Raw genomic sequence first — 21,894 nt, 5'->3', positions numbered from 1 at the left:
GCTAGGTTATTTCTGTTAGTATGCTAGATTATTTTTATGTGTGTTGTTTCAAGTCCACCCTTTGGAAACTATGTAGATATTTATGTGTGCTGTTATCTATATTTGTTAGTGGGAGTGAAACCGTGGAGCACTTTGGTTTACTAATCTCTTTAAATTGTGTTATTTTAATTCAAAACTTTTGAATAAGGTTCTAAATGATGTATTATAAATTTTTGGGTGTCAATGTCAGTTAGTTACTATTTTGTTATATTAGATGTTACCCATAAGATAATTTTAGACAAGCTATGAGTTTTCCGTGTTTGAAAAATTGAATCTTTATCCAAATATACGGAGGCTTAAAAAGTAAAATTCCATTTTAAATTTGGGGATTCAAAAGGATTTAGTTTTTGGTATTTTGATCAGTTGGTTTTGAATTACGTGATTGGGTTAGATTTTGTTTTAATTAAGGTTTTGATTTAGACTTACTCTTCTTCATCTACTGAAATTTCAAAAGGCTGTTTATTCATTTGAATGAAATTGATACCTCTTTTTGTAAAAAAAAATCGACCTCAACCTCTGACTCATGGTTTGAGTTCTTCACAAAGACAGTGCTCAGTAAAGGCGTTACATGCTGAGCCAAAACATAATGATTTGATGGCCCCTGGTGAGTGCAAAAGTTTGAGTTCGATTTTTTTTTACAAAGTCATTATCTTTTTCAATCATTTGTTATTATTTTAATGATTTAATTTAAAATAGATTTATTTAAACAACTCCATTTCAAGCAGTATCATTCTTATTAGTTTATGTACTTTGATGACATGCTTCCTTATGCTCTAAAGAGTGAAGGAGGTTGTGTATGGGGCTTGCAAAAAATATGATGGGGATGTGCAGAGTGATGTGTTAGCGTAAGATTTGTGTCTATATGAGAATAATTTGTGCTTGACATATTGTTCATTGTAGCTTTTGCTACTTTTGTTGTAAATGAATGGACCTAGGGTTGTATTTTAAAATTTTGTTATTTAAGATCCAAAAAAAGGTCTCCATATGTTTTATTTTTTAATTTCTTTAAGGTATTGATATCTTGGATTTGTATAAAAATGTTTGCTTTCTTTGTATGGTTTGGTGTTGTTGGCACATAAAAAGCTCATTAGGGAGAAGCTTGCAAAAGAGGCTGAATAGAACGTCAAGCAGGGGAGGCCAAGAGGGAATATTACTTGGTAACAAGTATTTCATACTGGACTGCATTGTTCAAGAGCTACTGCTGCATTAAAGTTGCATCAATTAAGTGCTACTACATATTGAGACAAACAAATTTAATTCTATGCAACACTCAATCAAATTATCATTTTGAGTTCAAGCCTAAGGCAGACTTGGCAGTGTATGAAAATTGAGGAATAGATGTCTTGATTTGGTTGGATGAATGTTTTTGAATTAGTAGAGTGAATGTATTTTTATATTGCTGATTTTTTTTCCCATTTAGATTGGAGTCTCATGCAAATTTCACATGCCTTTCTTTCAACTCTTTTAAATAATAATATTATTACTCTACTCTTTTTTCTTTGTTTGGTTGATGGGATGTTATTCAAAATTTAAGTCAATTATTTTTTTAAATTGCACATAATTTGGTTAGATGGTCCATACTCCTAAATTTCATATTTCTATTTTTGTCCTCTTTGCTTGGTTAGTGTGGAAGTTCAAGAAGGTTAAGGAATTAAGAAATGGGATTTTGGCAATTTTCTTTTGCTCAACGATTGGGATTTGCCAAAAAGAAGCTAATGTTGAATTTGGCAAAATTAATTTTATTTTGGATTAGCACAAGACACCATTATTTGATTGGAATATTTTTAAACTTAAAAGTAACATCTTAAACTACAAATGAAAAATGCATTCAACAAAAGAAGAAAAATAAATCAAGATGATTTTGTATATGTTATATACATTTCACATTTATGTAAAAACTTTCCGCGCATAACACGAGTTAGCGACTAGTATAATGTAACGGAGAAAACCCATTTATAAAATAATAATAATAACGGAGAAAACCCAGGCCAAGATGGTAAAATGATAAGGGGGCTGGATTTTTGAGGCCGTGACTGTTCTTATTTTTTGCAGAAGCGGGCCCATGACTTAAATATAAAAATGGACCACAAAAATAGTACGAAGTGATATGCTCCACATATGTTGCTCCTTAACGCCTGGGAAAAATTGGCCTAGCACTCTTTTCACTTGTTCTACTCAAGAGTATAATTTCTATAAAAATCTTTTAAGTTCAATACCTACTTTGATTAATTTAGCTTAGAGTCTTGATGATTTTAAAAAAATCTTTTAAATTTAATACCTACTTTGATTAATTTAGCTTAAAGTCCAATATTGGATATTGGGAAAAATTTTATTTTATTCAAGTGTGGTCTTGATCAAGTTCCTATAATTGTTAACCTTTAGTTTTAAGAGGTCAAACTCAACTAATTTGATATTATGATTATCAAAAAAAAAAAAAAAAAAAACTAATTTGATGTTAAATATGTTCATGTTTTCCTATTATACCAAAAAATAAATATGTTTGGTGAGATTTCTAGTTGTAAACTTACTAGCATTAAAAAACTAAAAAAAAATATCACTTCTCCAAAAAGTAGAGTCAATTACTAGAAGAGTTCTAGCAACCCCAAAACAAAACGAATAAAAAAAAAAAAAGCTAAAAAGAAAAGAAAAGAAAGGAATGTCATTTGATTTATTTGTCTTAACTACCCCTAAGATTTTAATAGTTTTTTTATGATTTTGCTTCATGGTGATCGGTGAATACCAAATTATATTCATATGATGCAGTTTTGACAACAACAAAAAAACATATAATTTAAAATCTTGCTTTATTTTATATATATATATATATATATAGAGAGAGAGAGAGAGAGAGAGCCAAGACAAGATCTAGTTAAATATGGATGAAACCTGTGAAGTGCTAATCTTGAGTTGCCAAGGAAATAGAACAATCCAACCTAAAAAAATTCAAAATTCAAAATAAAAAACAGAAGAGAAAAAGAAAAAAGAAAACAGTGGGAGCAAATTAATATTATGAATTATGATGTCACTTTTCTCAAGTTGGTGCAAGAATCTAGATTGCAAAATCAAAGGAAGCTCACAGAAGTCTTATTGCAAGCAGATTGACTTGAAAACATTTTTAGACCTTAAGGCTTAAAACGAGTGTACTCAAAACCACCATTCATGATAAAGAAATGTTGCAACAAATATGTGATAACTTGCAATCACGCAAAGACAAAACCTATTGCAGAATTGTGAATCAATTTATCAATAGTATGACTTGCCATCAGTCTCAAACCTACACTCGACCTTTTCCAACACCCACTACTTCATTTTCCATTGTAACAAATTAACCTTTGATTCATCCATAAAAATGATTAAGCATCCAAAATTTACCATATACACATGCAGACTCTTAGAATCAGCTAGTGGAAATGAATTGGTCTTACAAAAAATTAATTACAACTCTGAGCTAGGATTTGTAATTACTTAGCCATGGCCTTTTTTCTTTTGTATTTGAGAAAAGAGAATCCATGTATGCTTCTTGATCTTCACTATACTTCAAATTCATTTAGGAAAAGGTAGCCTGCAAGACATAGAATGATGCACTAAGGCAAACAGTTTCTCTATAGTAGCAGCATGCATTTCTAGGCATGCAGTCAATGATGCTAGTTAAGTTGCTATACAAACAAAAGAATTGCTCATTGACGAGTTAAAAGTGACATCAACCTGTGGTTGCAACCATTAATTTCACCAACAAATTTATCTTTCAGTACCATATAAGCCCATATAGAACTGTAAATTAGAATATAGTACATATTGTAATGCTAAATCCAGAGAAATGACTAAACCTAAGGACAAATTCTACTGAAACTACAACTATATGCTATATGGCCCTTAAATATTGAGGTTTGATGCAAATATCCTTTGATTGAATCCTGAATATTATTTCATACTTCATCAAGAAAACTAAAAAATTTTAAGAATTTCACAAACTTACCCCAACTTGAGAGATATGTCTGAACTGTCATTGTCTTGAGGATCAGATGAGTTGTAAATGTTGGTGATTGACTCAAATGACTGACCTTGTTCAATTACATGTGTTTGAGTGCTAAACAAATTCTCCATCTGTGGAAGAGACATTTTTTATAACTGAGATAGGAAGAGAGGAGGAAGAACTTTTTCTATTAAAAAAAAAAAAAAAAACCTACAACCTGTTTTAGTCGTTGGTTTTCTTCCATCAGTTGGGCTCCCTGTATTAAAAGAATAAGATGAACAGAGAGGCATTACTAAGAATTCTTAGCCTTAAATACAAAATATAATTTAATTAATATGGTATATTTACCTAACTTCTTATATATGAAATCGATGCATTATGAATTGGTATAGGTCAGGTGATAGGATAAACAATATGACATTCAGTTCTGAATTTATGATGACAATGGTTTCAACTAAATATTCAATGGTGGTTGTTACTTCTTGTTAGCCATGTTAACTTTTCCTTTCTCCACCCATTGAGCTAGCCAGTGCACACAAAGACCACTATTTTTATGAACTTGCACCAACTTGCATTAACATTATGACAAAGTTTTACAGCTGACATTTGCTAAAGATGGATTTAGGGTTTAACCATATAACATTATAGTAGTCCTAATTGTACATAGTACTAACTATATTACTACAATCCTAGGGTTAACGCAGAGTTAGTCTACTACATATTCCCTTAAATAAGTACACTATTATACACAAAATTCAATAATAAATATGTAGTTGTTTAAAACTTTCCACTGTTCACGTAGGACTCTAAGACAAAACCACCTTAATTCCTTGTGTTCTTTCATCCTCTCTTAGTTTCTTCTTTCCACCTAATATTTCAAGATTTTACCATGATATCATTATGGAGCGGATCATCACTAAAGTACGAAACTGTTATACATTGAAACCATATGAACTTCAGCTCAAGGGCACTGATCTGTTCCGAAAATGTCTTGCAAACATTATAATAATTGTATGAAATGTCTTGCAAAGATTTAAAGTTTGGAACATGACCTTTTGCTTAAGGGCAGTGATCTCTTCCAGAAATCTTTCACCCTGCAAGACAAAAGTTTCTTATATTAAGATAAAGTACATAAATTTCAACACTCCATTATAATGTCGGCAAACAGAGATAAAAAAGAGAGACAAGCCTTTGTTACTATAACACGGCTCAGGCCTACTTCAAGCTCTTTCTCTAGTTTCTGTAATTCTTCTATATCCATTCCCGGGAGCTCTTCTCCTCTAATTTTCCTGTGTTAGGTGTGAACATTTCTCAGCATTAATTTATTGTGGTATGTATATGTCTTTACAGTAACAAGATGATAGTGATGTAGCTATAATACCTCAGTTCATGTGTCTTCTCCTCTATTTCCTTGCTCAACATGGCGTAGGACGTACTGTTCTCAAGCTAATATAAACAATTACCGTTCATGAAGATTTTTGAAATGTGATGTGTTACCGAGCACTTTAATATAACAATGGTTCTAAAATATGTAAGTGTTGAAGTGGGCCCGCGTGTGTGGCTTGAATTGCCACAAGCCCAAGTCAATTACAAGTAAACCAAATACAACTTCTAATAGGAAACCACAAGTCCAAGTTTGTCACAGCAGTTGAGCAATACAATTGATACAAAGAATCCTATATTGCTGACTTAAGCATAGCAACATATAAGTGCTCTTTGTTCTGCGTTATGTTTTTTCATGAGATAGCTTCTTGAATATACATCTTTCTTACTTATCAATATATATATATATATATATATATATATATATATATAAGTGCTAGTGTGCGGCAATTATAAGAGACAATTTCTAAAACCAAGGAGCAGCCGCATAAGAAGAAGAATAGAGTTTTGTTGTCTTGTGGGTGTGAGAGAGAGAGTTAGGGTGTATTGGGATTTGGGTTTCTAGAGAATGTTATTGTGCACTATTGTATCTCCCTATTTTTATAGTGAAATTTCTCCGTCGTCGCCATAAAGGTAGGCAGTTTGCCGAACCACGTAAATTCTTATGTTCTTTGTGTGCTTGTTATTTAATTTCTACTTATTTACTGTTATTGATTTGAGTCCTAAGGTGTTATTTGCACAACAAGTGGTATCAGAGCCATGTTAGGATTCAATCTTTTGAATTCAGAAAGATGTCAAGCACGGAGTATGATGTAGTGAAGTTTTATGGTAAAAGAAAATTTTCCCCTTGGCAAAGGCGGATGAAGGATCTCTTAATTCAACAAGGAGTTCATAAAGCCTTGCTTGGGAAGGAGAAAAAACCGAAAACAATGAAGGATGAAAAATGGGTAGAGATGGATGAGAAAGCAGGTAGCACTATTCATCTCAACCTAGGTGATGAGGTTATTCACAACATCCTAGAAGCAAAGACCACAAAAGAAGTTTGGGTCAAACTAAAAGGTCTTTATATGAGAAAGAATCTGACGAACAAATTGTACGTGAAGAAACAACTTTACAGTTTGCATATGAAGGAGGGTTCAGATCTATTGGAGCAGCTCAACACGTTTAACATGTTAAACACCCAATTGTCAAGTTTTGGGGTGAATTATGAGGACGAAGATAAAGCATTAATCTTATTAGCATCATTGCCTACACATTTTGATCATCTAGTGACTACGTTGATGTACTAGAAAGAGACTGTAGTACTTGATAAGGTGACTAGTTCTTTGTTGTCACACGTAAAGATGAAGCTAGATGACAATGGTTCTCAGGCTGATGGACTTATTGTAAGGTCAAAATCGAGTAATCAGCGTAGAAGAGAGTCAAAAACCAACGGGAAGAGATCTCATTCTAGATCACGTACAAAGAAAGATGTAGAGTGCTTTTATTGTCACAAGAAAGGGCACTACAAGAAGAAATGTAAAGAGTTGACAGAGCATTTAGAGGATAAGAGGAATGGAAAGAAGCCCTTAGAATCAGCTGGTGTTCTTGAAGAAACATAAAATGAAAGTGAGCTTGGTGCAGATTTAATTTCAGTCTCATTCAAGTAATAATGTTCTACTGGAATCTTGGGTTTTAGATTCAACATGCTCATATCATATGACTCCACAGAAAGATTGGTTTGACATGTATAAGCCTTACAATGGTAGTATGGTCAAAATGGGTAATGATGCTACATGTCTGGTTATTGGGATTGGTACTATGAAGATCAAGATGTTTGATGGAGTTGTAAGAGTTCTTAATAATGTCAGACATATTCTAGATCTTAGGAAGAATTTAATTTCTTTAGAAGTATTAGATGATTTGGGGTACTCATACACATTAAAGGGTGGAGTCATGAAGATTACCAAAGTTGCTTTGATGGTGATGAAGGGACAGAAAGTAAGCATGCTTTACAAATTGATAAGGAACACAATTGTAGGAAGAGTTGCAGTCACCACTTTGATAGAGTCCAGCACTGACGACACAAAATTATGGCATACGCGACTTGGCCATATTGGTGAATGTGGTGTGTTAGGGCTACACAAGAGAAATTTATTAAAGGGGGTGAAGACATGCAAGCTAGACTTCTGTGAGTATTGTGTGTATTGGAAGCAGCATAGAGTCAGTTTCAAGATAGGCTCTCATACAAGTAAAGGTGTTCTTGACCATGTGATGCAGCCACCCTCTATCCTTAGGCTAGCCAACCAACCCCCTTTACCATTAGGATTGACAACCAGCCACCCTCTATAAGCCAAACAGCTAGCCAACCTTTCTGACCTCTTAGGACAGCCAGCAGCCCCTTATTTTGACTTATGTAACTATTAGCTACTTTATTTCCTAATAGTTAAAGATTATAAATAGGCTAGCTATGTAAGAGTACAATCAGTTTTTTATGTGAATATAATTTAGTTTCAGACTTGGACAGAAACTTTATTTCTCTAGTTTCTCTGTAATTCCAGCTTTAATTCTTAATTTTAATGCAATTCTAGTTCAAGTTCTTAATCAATTGATCTTGATTCCTATCATTTGGTATCAGAGCACAGATCTGGTCCTCTTTTTCCATACCACTTTGATCATTTGAGCCCTAGATTTCCTTGTGTTTCTTTTTTTCTCCCTCCATTCGAGATCCTAGAATTTAGATCTAGGTTCCTTGTGCCAGTCTAATTTGTGGCTGTTGCAGATATCACAGATTTGATCACTTATGTTGTTGCTTCTATTTACAATTTTATCACAAATTGTGAAGCTTCTAATGGCTCAAAGAAGGAGAGGAAGGAGAGGTGGAATAAGGGGGAATCAAATGGATGTTGGGGAAGGAGTTGAAGCCAACCCTCTAGTGGGGAGAAATGTTGGACGGAATCAAAATATAGAGAGAGAAGACACAATTGCTGAATTAAGGAGACAAGTTGTGGCACTTACAGAGGTGGTGCAGCGTATGTAGCCTCCTTATGAGAATACCGATGAGTCCGATGACTCTCATTCTCATTTTGAGAACCCCTTTGGAGTTCCCCCAAGGGGTAGACCTTATGCGGAAAGAAGTGAGCCAAGGCTTGACTACAACTTCAAGGTTGAAGTTCCAGAATTTCAAGGGAGTCTCAAACCGGAAGACTTTGTAGATTGGCTTAACACCATTGAAAGGGTGTTTGATTATTATGAAGTTATGGATGAAAAGAAAGTGAAGCTAGTCGCTATTCGCCTTAAAGGGAGAGCTTTTGCTTGGTGGGAGCAATTGCAAATTTCACGCCAAAGAAGTGGTAAAGTCAAGATCAAGAGTTGGGAGAAGATGAAGAAAAAGCTCCGTGAGCAATTTCTTCCTTTTAACTACACCCAATCACTCTACAAAGACCTGCACAACCTTAAGCAAGAGGGAAGTGTAGAGGAGTATACGGAGGCGTTTCACCAACTTGTAGTAAGGGTAGATTTGAATGAAAGTGAAGAACAAATGGTTGCAAGGTACTTGAGTGGATTGAAGCCATCCATCCAAGATGTCCTTAGTTTTCAATCATTGTGGAACGTGTTGGAAGCCTACAACCGGGCTTTACTGGTAGAGAAGCAACAAACTAGGCCAGCTTTAAGGTCTGGACAGTGGGGTTCCAGGTCTGGGCAAGGGATTTCTAGCCAATATAAGGTTGGTAATTCAAGTACAAACGGGAGAGGAGAAACTTCCGGGGTTGAACAGCAACCAGCAGGTTCTAAATCTGCTATTACAGCCCCAAAACAGTCCCAAACATCCGTTGTTGGCGGGGGTAGACAACAACAGGTAGGTACTTTCAAATGTTTCAAGTGTGCAGAGCCAGGGCATCGATCTTCGGATTGTAGGAAGAAGGCTCTTATGTTGGAGGAAGTAAAAGAGCTTGAACATGAAGATGGAGAACCCATTTTTGATCAACCTTCAAACGAGGTTGGAGGTGATTTTGAAGAAGAAGAGGGCTTGACACTTGTGATGAGAAAGACTCTTCTTGCTCCTAAATTCAATTCCGAAGAAGATTGGTTGAGAACCAATATTTTTTATACAACTTGCAGAATTGGAGGAAGAGTTTGTAAACTTTATAGTATGATCATCGATGGGGGAAGTTGTGAAAATGTGGTCTCTCAGGAGGTGGTTGATAAGTTGAGACTTGCCACTCAAGATCACCCACATCCCTACAAACTTTCTGGTTCAAGAAGGGTAATGAGGTGAAAGTAACGAAGCGTTGCTTGGTGCCATTTTCTATCTAGAAGAAATATTTTGATGAAGTTTGGTGTGATGTAGTCCCAATGGTTGCGTGCCATATCCTTCTTGGGAGACCTTGGCAATATGATCGTCAAACAATGCATGATGGGAAGAAGAACGTCTATACCTTAAACAAAGACAATCAGCAATTTACTTTGCTGCGAATGAAGGAAAAGGTGACTTCTAAATCCTCTACAACCTCTTTACTCCCTTCTAAAAGCTTCATTCAAGAAAGTCAAGATAATGGCTATATTTTGGCATTAATTCCAGTCAACACAATGGCTGGAATTGATGTTCCTATTGCTGTCACTGAGTTATTACAGCAATATGGTGATGTTTTTCCCCATGAGTTACCTCCTGACTTTCCTTCTATGCGAGACATTCAACATGCCATTGATTTGGTACCGGGTGCGCCCCTTCCAAACAAGGTAGAATATCGTATGGCTCCAAAAGAAAAGGAAGAGTTGCAAAAACAAGTTCAAGAGATTCTTGATAGAGGCTACATTCGGGCTAGTATTAGCCCTTGTGTGGTACCCGCTCTCTTGACTCCTAAGAAGGATGGCTCCTGGAGGATGTGTGTGGATAGTAGAGCTATCAACAAGATCACAATCACCTATAGTTTTCCAATTCCTAGATTGGATGACATGCTAAATTGCTTGGTGGGTGCAAAGGTGTTTTCTATGATTAATTTGTGAAGTGGGTATCATCAAATTAGAATTCGCCCAGGAGATGAATGGAAGACGGCCTTCAAGACACATCATGGATTATTTGAATGGCTTGTTATGCCATTTGGTTTGACAAATGCACCTAGCACTTTCATGAGGGCGATGACACAAATGTTGCAACCACTATTGGGGGTTTGTGTTGTGGTGTATTTTGATGATATTTTGGTGTATAGCCGCTGTTTGGAGGAATGCTTGGTGCATTTACAACTTGTGCTTGACATTTTGAGGAGAGAAGAGTTTTATGGTAACATGAAAAAGTGTAGCTTTGGGATGGATCAAGTGGTGTTCTTGGGGTATGTTGTGTCTTCCAAAGGAGTGTTCATGGATGAAAACAAGGTTAAGGCAATCGTTGATTTGCCTACACCTTCTAGTGTGCATGAGGTGAGGAGTTTCCATGGTCTTGCTACCTTTTATACAAGGTTTATTAGCAATTTTAGCACCATTGCAGCACCTCTCACCAATTGTCTCAAACAAAAGTCCTTTGTTTGGACTGAAGCTTCCAACTTTTGAAGAGGAAGTTAATTGAAGCTCCTATCCTTGCCTTGCCCAATTTTGACAAAATATTTGAGCCTAATTATGATGCATCAGGAGTGGGAATTGGGGGTGTCCTTAGCCAAGAAGGGCAGCCCATAGCATTCTTTAGTGAGAAGTTGAATGAAGCAAAACTTAGGTATTCTACCTATAACAAGGAATTCTATGCTATTGTTGAAGCCATCAAGCATTGGAGTTACTATTTGGCCTACAAGGAGTTTATTCTACACACTAATCATGAGGCTTTGAAATATCTCAATAGCCAATCTAATGTGAACAAGAGGCATGCTTAGTGGGTAAGCTTTTTGCAGCAATTCACTTTCTCATTGAAACATCAGTCGGGAATTCTCAACAAAGTGGCTGATGGGTTGAGTAGGAGGACTAATTTCTTGGTTGAAATGCAAGCTAAGGTCGCTGGTTTTGAAGTTTTCAAGGAGAGTTACCAAACATTTAAAGCCTTATTTTCCAACTGAAACTTGAGGGCAAGTTTCCTTTATGGAGGGGAGTATGATGCAGCCACCCTCTATCCTTAGACCAGCCAACCAACCCCCCCTCTACCATTAGGACTAATAACCAGCCACCCTCTACAAGCCAAACAGCCAGCCAACCTTTCTGACCTCTTAGGGCAGCCAATAGCTCCTTATTTTGACTTCTCATATTTGCCATGTATCCTCTTTAATTACAGCTTTGACTTATGTAACTATTAGCTACTTTATTTCCTAATAGTTAAAGATTATAAATAGGCTAGTTATGTAAGAGAACAATTAGTTTTTGATGTGAATATAATTTAGTTTCAGACCTGGACAAAAACTTGTTTCTCCAGTTTCTCTGTAATTCCAGCTTTAATTCTTAATTTTAATGCAATTCTAGTTAAGTTCTTAATCAATTGATCTTGATTCCCATCACTATGTTCATTTAGATGTTTGGAGTCCAGTTTCAATTTATTCTCATAGTGATGATCAGTACTTTGTCAATTTCTATGATGACCACTCTAGAAGGGTATGGATTTATTTTATGAGGCATAAGTTTGATGTGTTTCGCATATTTAAAAAGTGGAAAGCACAAGTTGAAAATCAGACTAGTAGGAAAATTAAATACTTTAGAATAGATAATGGACTAGAGTACAGAGATAAAAAAATTATAAGATTTTGTGAATTAGAAGGTATTACTCGTCACTTCACAGTTAAAGGAACTCCACAGTGGAATGGAGTTGCAGAGAGAATGAACAAAACCTTAGTAGAAAGAGCCAAATGCATGAGATTGAATACGGTTGCCAAAGGTGTTCTTAGCAAAGATGGTAAACAAAGCAAGCTTCATTATTTATAGATCTCCATCATTAGCCATTGATTTAAAGATTCTAGAAGAGGTTTGGACAGGTAGACCAATTGATTATTTGAGTCTAAAAATCTTTGGTTGTCCAACTTATGTGCATGTGCAGAGTGGAGAGCATTCTTAATTAGATTCGAATTCGAGAAAATGCATATTTCTTGGTTTTGAAAAATGTGTTAAAGGCTAAAGGCTTTGGGATCCAATCTCAAAGAAAATGGTGACCAACAAAGATTTCATATTTGATGAAGCCTTTATGTTGAGACAAAATGAAGCAAAGACGTGATAATAGTTCACGGGAGAAATTAACTATTGAGGTGGAGTTTGATGAGAATAGTTCACCCAGTGATAAGGGTAATGATAATGATATTGATCTACAACAACAACAAGAAGAGCCATATTCATTTGCTAAATGTAGAGAGAAGCGGGTTCACAAAGCACCACATAGATATGGCTTTGAAGATATGGTTAGCTTTGCTCTCATAACCAATAGTGGAGATCCATCGTCTTATAGGGATGTAGAAGAGATGGGGTCATTACAGAAAAATAAGACTTAGGAATCATTGAAATTGTCCAAGAAAAAGAAGGCTATTGGTTGCAAGTGGGTATACCGCTAGAAAGAAGCATTATCAGAAATTGAAGGTGAATAATTCAAGGCACAGTTAGTGGCTAAGGATTACTCACAAAAAGAGGAAGAGAATGCACCTAGTATGTTAACAAAGCCAGTTTCAACAAAAAAGTTCGAGAGCTGCTTGAACATGATTGGTGTTTGCAACTTTTGAGCCCTTAAGCTCTAAGATGGAAGTGATGGAGGAATTTGCTAGTGTAGCTTAATCAATTCAAGCCAAGGTGAACATATGTTGAAGTGGGCCTGCGTGTGTGGCTTGAATTGCCACAAGCCCAAGTCAATTACAAGTAAACCAAATACAACTTGTAATAGGAAACCACAAGTCTAAGTCGGTCACAATAGTTGACCGAATACAATTGATACAAGGAATCCTACATTGCCGACTTAAGCATAGCAATATATAAGTGCTAGTGTGCGGCAATTACAAGAGACAATTCCTAAAACCTAGCAGCAGCCACATAAGAAGAAGAATAGAGTTTTCTTGTATTGTGGGTGAGAGAGAGTTAGAGTGTATTGGGATTTGGGTTTCTAGAGTGTTATTGTGCACTATTGTATCTCCCTATTTTTATAGTGAAATTTCTCCGTCGTTGCCGTGGAGGTAGGTAGTTTGTCAAACCATATAAATTCTTGTGTTCTTTGTGTGTACTTGTTATTTAATTTCTGTTTATTTACGGCAGTAAGATTTTCAATAAAATGCAAATTTCAAAGTTTTCATGAAAATTTCATGAGAAAGTGCATCAAGAAATAATCCAGAGTCATGTTTCCTTCTGACAATGATAAAATTACCTGCATTAACTTTAAGATGAAAACATTGGAAAAAACTTTGAGAGTTATATATCATTTTTATTATTTACGGTAAGTTTAAGTTATGACCAAGATCTACACTACTTTTCAGGTAAATTCCTTCATTTAGGCAATCATTTAATTATTTAATCATTTTTGGTATTTATGGTACATGCTTTACTGTAAACAAGTTGATAGCAATGACTATAAGATGTGAGCACCTTTTATTTTATCAATGGTTCTAAAATATGTAAGCAATTCCAATCCTGCCTTTAATAGGAAATTTTTAGGTTGCCGAAATGTTAGGGCCACAACAAGTCCTCTAGGTGTTCCAAAAAATGATACCTAGCTTTTCTTATGGTGGTACGATTTTCAATAAAATGTAAGTCTCAAAATTTCCATGAAAATTTCATTAGCTATCAGATTAAGAAATAATCCTGTCATGTTTCCTTCTGACAATGATAAAATTGTGTATCAACATTAAAATGAAAACATTGGAAATAAGAATATTTAGATGGATAGATGAAAATACACGTAAAGATATAATTTGAAATAAGGAAATCTACTTGAAGTTAGGGGTGACCCTATTGATAAAGTTAGAGGTGGTCATGTTTCGAAGAGAGCGATTAATACACCAACAAGAAAGAACAAGTTGATTCAAGTTAAGGTACTGAAAAAGGGTAGAGGACGACGAAAAAAAAAAAAAACAAAAAACAAAAAAACATTAGTAAAAGTAATTAAAAGGACTTGTCAAGTAAGGAAGTAACAAAGACGATGAATTCGGAGAGAACAGAATTAAGGAAAAATACATGTGGCTGACTAAGCTATTGAGAATTCATAATTGACAATAAAAATTTTTGGGACTAAGACTTCATTGCTGTTGTTTGGTAATTTTAAGTTATGACCTATGCCACTTTTTGGACAAATTCCTCCATTTAGGCATTCGTTTAGTAATTTTTGCTATTTACGGAAAGTTTTTTTAACTTTCAATTTAGAATTCAAAATAAGATCCCATTTGTTTTGAAATGTTTCCTAAGGTTTGTAGGATTTGATTTTGTAAATTTTATAATTTTGATGTTTTTGGCAATTTTTCATATCTCCTAGCCTCATTTTTTGCTTAACGGGTGTTTTATGGTCTACTAGCCTCTCTATGATTTCTTTTCCCATTTATATGGATAGTAGCCTCCAAGGAAATTCAGAATTTCGTTAATAAAAATTTCTAAAAGTTTTTTCTCCATTCCATTTGGTGGACGTTGAATTTCTCCTTGTGAATTAAAGGAACCTCTTATGGATTCAAGAGTTATCATCTCAAAGTAGATGTAATCTGTTTCTTATGACTTTCCACCTCACTTATTTACCTAACTAAAAAACTTCAAAACATCATACCTGTAACTCAAGAGACAGTTGGTTCATTTTGCCAAGATTTGCTGGATGTAGATTATGCCTTTCAATTACTTGCTGCATACTTCAGACAACAAAAGGATAACACATTCAATTCTTTTATCTGACTCTCATTTTAGTAAATTGAAAGTGCGGACGAACTTATAAACTTCTAGTATGTATTTCTGACTCATATCTAAGGAAATAAAACTTGAGCTGGTGACTAAAGAATTAATTATTTATCTCATGCTAGCATACCGCATATCTACCATTGTCTACAAGCCAATTGTGTTCTCAATTAAAATGTGAAGCACAAGTGATATTTATGTTGATTGGCACAAACTATGTGCAAACTTCTAATTTTGTCAAACTATAAGGATGAACATCTATATGAACCCCTAAATTTGTTATATTGATTGACACAAGGGATACATTATGACGAAGGGAGCATTAAAATTATCTAAGATTTTATTTTTGAGTGTAATTTTTTCTTTTAACTTTAAATTTTAAATTTAGTTTTAATGTTGAGGGTTTTAAATGATTTGACTAGGCAATTTTCTATATTGGTGCAATCCCTAAACCCTATTAAATTAGTGCTCTTATAATCATGAAAGGCAATACAATTCGAATGAGAATAATTTGATGATTTGAGAGTTATGACTTTCTCTTTGTTTGGTAGTGGTGCTGAATACCCTTAGGTGGTGATGCCTAGGGCTTACAAGCAGATTTTAGAAGGTGAAGCCTAATGTTTGTCCTGTTTATCCTTTTATTCACTGTTTATCTTTATTTTCCTATTTTATTCTACATCAACTTGGTATAAGAAAGTTTGATCCCCTCCACCCAATACAAATCCGCCCAAAAAAAAAAAAAAAACAATTACACGCATTAGCCCAATTTTCAAAAGAAGAAGAAGTGAGATTAGCCCATTAAACCCAAAAGCCAACCCGTGCATATCAAGTTCTTTAGCATTTAGCAACGAGTAGAGTTTCAGTCTTTGTATTTTGTGGCTAAAAATGACTTCCTTTGATAGAGACTTTGAGAAGCAGCTTAAGGAGGATGGGAATTGGGAAAAGCCTCCTTAACTCTCTTTCCTCAATTGATAACCTCCTCACTATTATTGATAAAGTCAAAAATTTGTTAGAAAATGTGGATCTTGCATCAAACAAATCAATGCACGATGCACTTTAACCCTCAATGAAGGCATTGGTCACTAATGAACTTTTCAGTTGCATCTTGCATCACTGAGATTACAAGGATAACAACACTGGATGCCCCATATGATGATGAGCAAATGAAGGAAATATTTCAGCTGATTGTAGCTACATTTGAAAATTTGTCCATTTGTCTCATGTGCTCAATTGTTACTATATGAAGGAGGCTTCAAATCTTAACACTATTGCAAAGGTTCGATCATGCTTGGTGATGCTGGACCTTGAGTGTGATGCATTGATTGTTGTTTCAAATTTTCTTTAAAATAATTAGGTCCATCTATTCACTTGTTGTATTTTTGGCCATGGAAACAATTAGGTCTCTGGACATATATAAAGAAATTTCCTTGAATCTTCTCAGTCCACTTTTAGCTAGTGTAAGAAAGGAAATTCAAAAAGTTTCACCTATTTTGTAAAAATTGGGGTAGCAAGTAATCACTAAAATTAATGCCTAACAAGACAAAATAATGGCATCCACTCAAAAACTACCCAACAAACTTGAAGGTAAAGCTTTACACATGAGAGATAGTAACATTGAGGCACCAAAAATTGGTTATGCAAAGGAGATGCACGTTGAGGCACCAAAATTATTTTTGAACGTGAAAATAATATTGTTTTTGACTTTAAATTTTGAATTTGGTTTTAATGTGGAGGGTTTTAAGAGATTTGATTAGGCATTTTCCATATTGGTGTAATACCTAAACCCTATTAAACTAGTACTTTTGTAGCCGTGAAAGGTTGTACAATATGAATAAGAATAATTTGATAATTTGAGAATGATAGATTTCTCTTTGTTTGGTGGTGAATGGTGATGTCTAGGGCTTGCTGGCAAATTCTAGGTGGTGAAGTCTAGTATTTGTCTTGTTTATTCTCTCATTCTTATTTTCCTACTGTGTTCTACATCATATTAATTTCTTACTTATTTGGTAAATTTCTAATTTTTGCAGGCATCAAATAAAATGACTTAAGACTTTTGGATTTGGTTCAAGCTATTGCATTAAAATGTTACATTATTACTACTTGCAGCATAAATATCATACAGTAAATACTGTTTTAGTTTTGGAAAGTTTAAAGATTGAAAAGATACCCTAAAATTCAAAGTTAGACTTCACAAAACTCGTCATATTAGTTTTCCAGGACAGTTCATCATGAAAACCTACAAAATCCTAGACATCTAGGTATACAATTCTTATTATTCAAATTAATGTTGCTGAAAATTTTATCATTAACTACATTGAAATTCCTTTTGAAAATGCTTTATCTGGTTAATTGCAATTCTTAACAACCACAATCAAAGACAAGTTGATAAGTCCCACTAATGCACTGTACAAAGCACAATTATGATGAAAAAGGCCATGTTATTATCATGATCCTGATTAATGTGACTATAAAATCAATACTAAAACTAACATAGTACTTATCAAATTTGAAAGAAATCTAGTTAATTGACTAAGTTATGCTACTTATCTTCACTGTGGTTTAATTAGTAATTAGAGATTCTTATTCAAAGTCAAGTCAGTCATGACATCATTTCGCATGAGTATGTCTTCCTAATCTTATTCTTTCTACTTGTTGGCTTACTAAAGCCAGTCCTGCCAGTCATATATCTTCACAGCTAGGTTATTCCAACATTTGATCGTGTTCATCATTCTAGTCATGGAATTATCATCAATTGAAACTTAAGTGGTTATCCTGTCTGTCTGTAGTCCTTCATTAAGAATTGTGTAACTAGCCTTCCTTAGATGGTAAAGTCTCTTATATTTAGGAACATGTAAACGTAATTGTTTTTTTCATTTTTAAAATAAACAAGAAAACACTTTTGTCCTCTCTTGATGTTACCATTTTCCTATCTGTAATGCTTGTTAGAATGGTAGAATTCTGTGTCACCTTTGATGTGATACTAGGGGTAAGATCTCCAATTTGCCAGTTTGTGGTTTTGTATCACTGAATGGTAATTTCAGTTCATTTTAAGTACCGTATCTCAAAAGGCTAAACTAGAGTACTCTATATCTTTCCCTATGATGTCCTACATAGGTCTTGTTTTGAACATACACAGCTACAGTACCCCCATTGAGATTTCAAGCAGACATACAGTGCTCGTGAATGTATATTTTCTATGAGATCCTGACTTGTCCACTGCTTATGCAGCCTCATTTCAAACAATTTGGCTATGTACTCTCCTTATAAATAAATGCTTCATCCATATCGTAGAACTTTCTTTTTGAATTCTCAAATTGCAATCTTTGAGGGAGGGCTTGGCGTGGTTAGCTTATGAAGGGTTTAACCAAGGAGGAGAGAGACATTTGACCACACTATCCAACCAAGGAGGAAAAGGTTATTCCTGACAAGCTCACAATAACATGAAAAATATAAAAGGTGACACAGAAAAACTACCTTCCATCTACCAATTAAAGTTTAAGTGATTTTCTGAGAGTTATCCTTCTAACTCAAGTTGAATTGCTTACAATCGGTTTGCTAGCCAAACTACCAATTACAATCCATTTAAAGTTGTGTATAGTCAAAATCCTATTACCCTTAAAAACAAAAATCCTATTAATGCTATTGACATGAAATTACTGCTTACTACTAATCGCTGTAGTGGAGATAATGAGGAAAGAGTAAAGTATATAAAATTGCTACTCATAATTTTAGTGGAGACATTGAGGACAGAGTAAAATATATAAAGAAGTTGCATGAAAATGTTCAAGACTGATTTCTCAAACAAATTCAAAAGAACCAAAAAAGTAAGCCAACAAACATAGAAAACCAGCAGCTTGTATGGAAGGTGATTTGGTGGGGATTCATCTTGAGGAGAATGTTTTCTAGTCGGATATCTTGACTTTTGCCTAGAGTTGATAGTCCTTTCAAAGTACTTCAATGTTTTAGCAAAAATATATACAAACTATATAAAGTGAAGTGAATAGGTCTTGTTATCTGTTTTTTAAATATTTGGTTAAACCTTTACTTTGTATAGTTTGTATTGAAATGTAAGTTATTTCTTATGCATGGAGAGTTGTTCCAAGTAAATCCTGTTTAAGTCCTAGATTATGAATGAAATTAAAAGAGAGTATTATTTTGAATTGAAAATTGGCCTTTGGCTTTTCTTATATCTCTTTGCATCAAACCTTCTACCTAAGAAAATTTTTGTAGACAACTTATCCGAAAATGCCAAACAACACAGGATAAACGAAGTCCTTCCTGCCCATTGTTTACCAAAAAAATTGCATTATTGATAAAATTTCTCTCTATGAACAATCAATACCCAAAACTATTTTTTCAGTAAACAATCAAATAAATATCCAAATTTTTCATAAGATTTAATGAATGAAGGGGAAACTTTAAGATTGTGAACCAAATCTTCTAATTTTCTATTACATATAATTTTTTATATTCTCTCTTCCTTCCCCCCCCCCCCCCCCCTAAAATCAAAATTTATTGATCTCTTCTCACATTTCTTGCTATTTTTTAAATGTGTTATTTTTTCCTTCTTTATGGGTATTACGCATGGAAATTCTAAAATGGAGTTTAAAGTTAATTCTATTTCCCCAAATTTGAGTGAACAATACTAAAAAAGTATTCTTTGTTTTTTATTTTTTTGAGGACCTAACAAACTAAAGTTTCTTACTCCCTAAGGTTGTACTTCACATGACAGGTAATGCACACATTAGAACGTGATGAAGCACCCTTATATGATATATGATATATCATGCCAATTTACAAAATAATGGAGCACCCCTGTATGATTTCATATAAGATGACTTCAAACTTATGTGGCACAAAAAATTTAATTTGATTTCAAGCAAAAAATGATAATTTTATTTTATCATTAAACCCTAAAAGTCTCTTCAATATAATAATTAAAGCCGAAAAAAATTAAAATGAAATTAAAAAAAATAATTGAGATACTTTCATTAGGACATCCTTTCAAGTACGATGTTTAGGCATATCTAATGCTATTAATATAGCCTAGTCTATATCTGTATACTATTTCTTTTCCCATTTGTTTAATATACTTCTATCGTTGATGTCAAAAAAAAAAAAAATATATATATATATATATATATATAGGCTCTTAAAATTGTGGGTAAATTTTTTTTTTTTTTTTTTTTTTTTTTTTTGGTGAAAGGAAAATTTGTGGGTTGCCTATATACCAGTAACCCAACTTTTAGTGACTTTGGATTTCAGTATATATTTTAGGTAAGAAGTGCAAATCTTCCTTTATCATCTTTTAAAAAAAATATGATTTTTTTTTTCCAAATAAAAATTTAATAATCTAGACAATTATTAATAGGAATTTGCAATAATCACATTTGTATATGGAACTATTTATTCTATCATTTAAAGAAAATATAATGTGGCAAGATTCTAATGAAGGATTTTAATGTAGAATAGAATTTAAAATCAATTAAAATATAAATTACAATAATGACATTAGAATTGTAAGGACTCAAAAACTTATGTGATAATATTTTATGTGGTCAACCAAAAGTTAAACTCCTCTAAAATGCACATGAAAATATATATGATATTTTTCCTCTATCTTATTTTCAATTTATAATGTAAATATGAAATATGAAAATTATGATAGTTATTAACTAGCATTTATTATGATTTTGTTTGTGTATAGAACTATATTTTAGCATTAGATATTTCTTGTGATTATATTTGTATAGGAACTAAATATTCTATCATTTAAAGAGAATGACCGAGTTTGGCTACAATCTTAGATGCATCCTTATGCTTCAACTTCCTCCAAGACATTGACATGTGTTATTCTTTACACATGACTCACTTAATCAGACTTAACCCAACCAATACTTGTCATGTGCATTGCACACATGCATGTTAGTTTCTTAGAAGAAGTTGAAGCCTAAGGTTGCAACTAAATTTGTAGCCAAACTTTTTCCAAAAGAGAATATGATTACAAAATATAATTCAAATTTAATTAAAAATATATATTAAAATAATAACATATAAAATTGTATGGCCTCAAAAACTTATGGCACAATATTACAAAGTCAACCAAAAGTCAAATTTTGGATTTATATATATAATAGATAATAGGAAACATTAACAAAATATGTTTTTTTTTTCTTTCTCTTATTTTTTTTATAAATATAAAATTTGAGAATTATGGTAATTATTAATAAGCATCTAACTAATGTCCAAAGAAAAGGGTGGATGTGTATGTGAAGATAATGGCAAAGAGTTTGTTGATGATGTCATTCAAACTGTATTTAATGTATTTAATGATAATGGGGTTATGCAAAGTTGGGAGATTGAATTGAAGAAGGTGATTGTTAAGTGATCCACCGAATACTTTCAAGTGCACATGCAAGTCCAATGTTAAGGTATATTCCATTAACATTGATGGAAAAGTTTTTGAGAACATCGTTTCACAAGAAATGGTGGACAAGATTAAGTTAAAGATTGACCCCATGTAAAGCCTTAACAAAAAGAATGGTTTAAGAAAGGTAAAGAGGTAACTAGAAGATATCTTTTTTTTTTTTTGATAAGTAAAAGATATATTGATAAAAAAGGGAACACCCTAGTGCACAGGAAGTGAACAAGGGAAAAGAAATCAAATGCAAAAATTACAAGAGTCTAGGAAATCAATAAAAGAGGGG

General features: G+C 33.6%; 1 protein-coding gene across 1 annotated transcript in view; it reads right to left on the bottom strand.

Moving 5' to 3' along the window:
• Positions 1 to 3,259: 3,259 nt before the first annotated feature.
• The window catches only part of LOC126705339 (MADS-box protein JOINTLESS-like), a 52,487-nt gene continuing 33,852 nt past the window's right edge, over positions 3,260 to 21,894 (bottom strand). The window contains exon 8 of the mRNA XM_050404284.1: positions 3,260 to 3,601. Within this exon, the coding sequence (XP_050260241.1) occupies positions 3,583 to 3,601 (19 nt within the window). The 3' untranslated portion in view covers positions 3,260 to 3,582. The remainder of the gene's footprint in view (positions 3,602 to 21,894) is intronic.

Source organism: Quercus robur, chromosome 11 (assembly GCF_932294415.1).
Source record: "Quercus robur chromosome 11, dhQueRobu3.1, whole genome shotgun sequence".
NCBI lineage: Eukaryota > Viridiplantae > Streptophyta > Magnoliopsida > Fagales > Fagaceae > Quercus > Quercus robur.
This window is presented reverse-complemented; position numbering and strand designations above follow the sequence as displayed.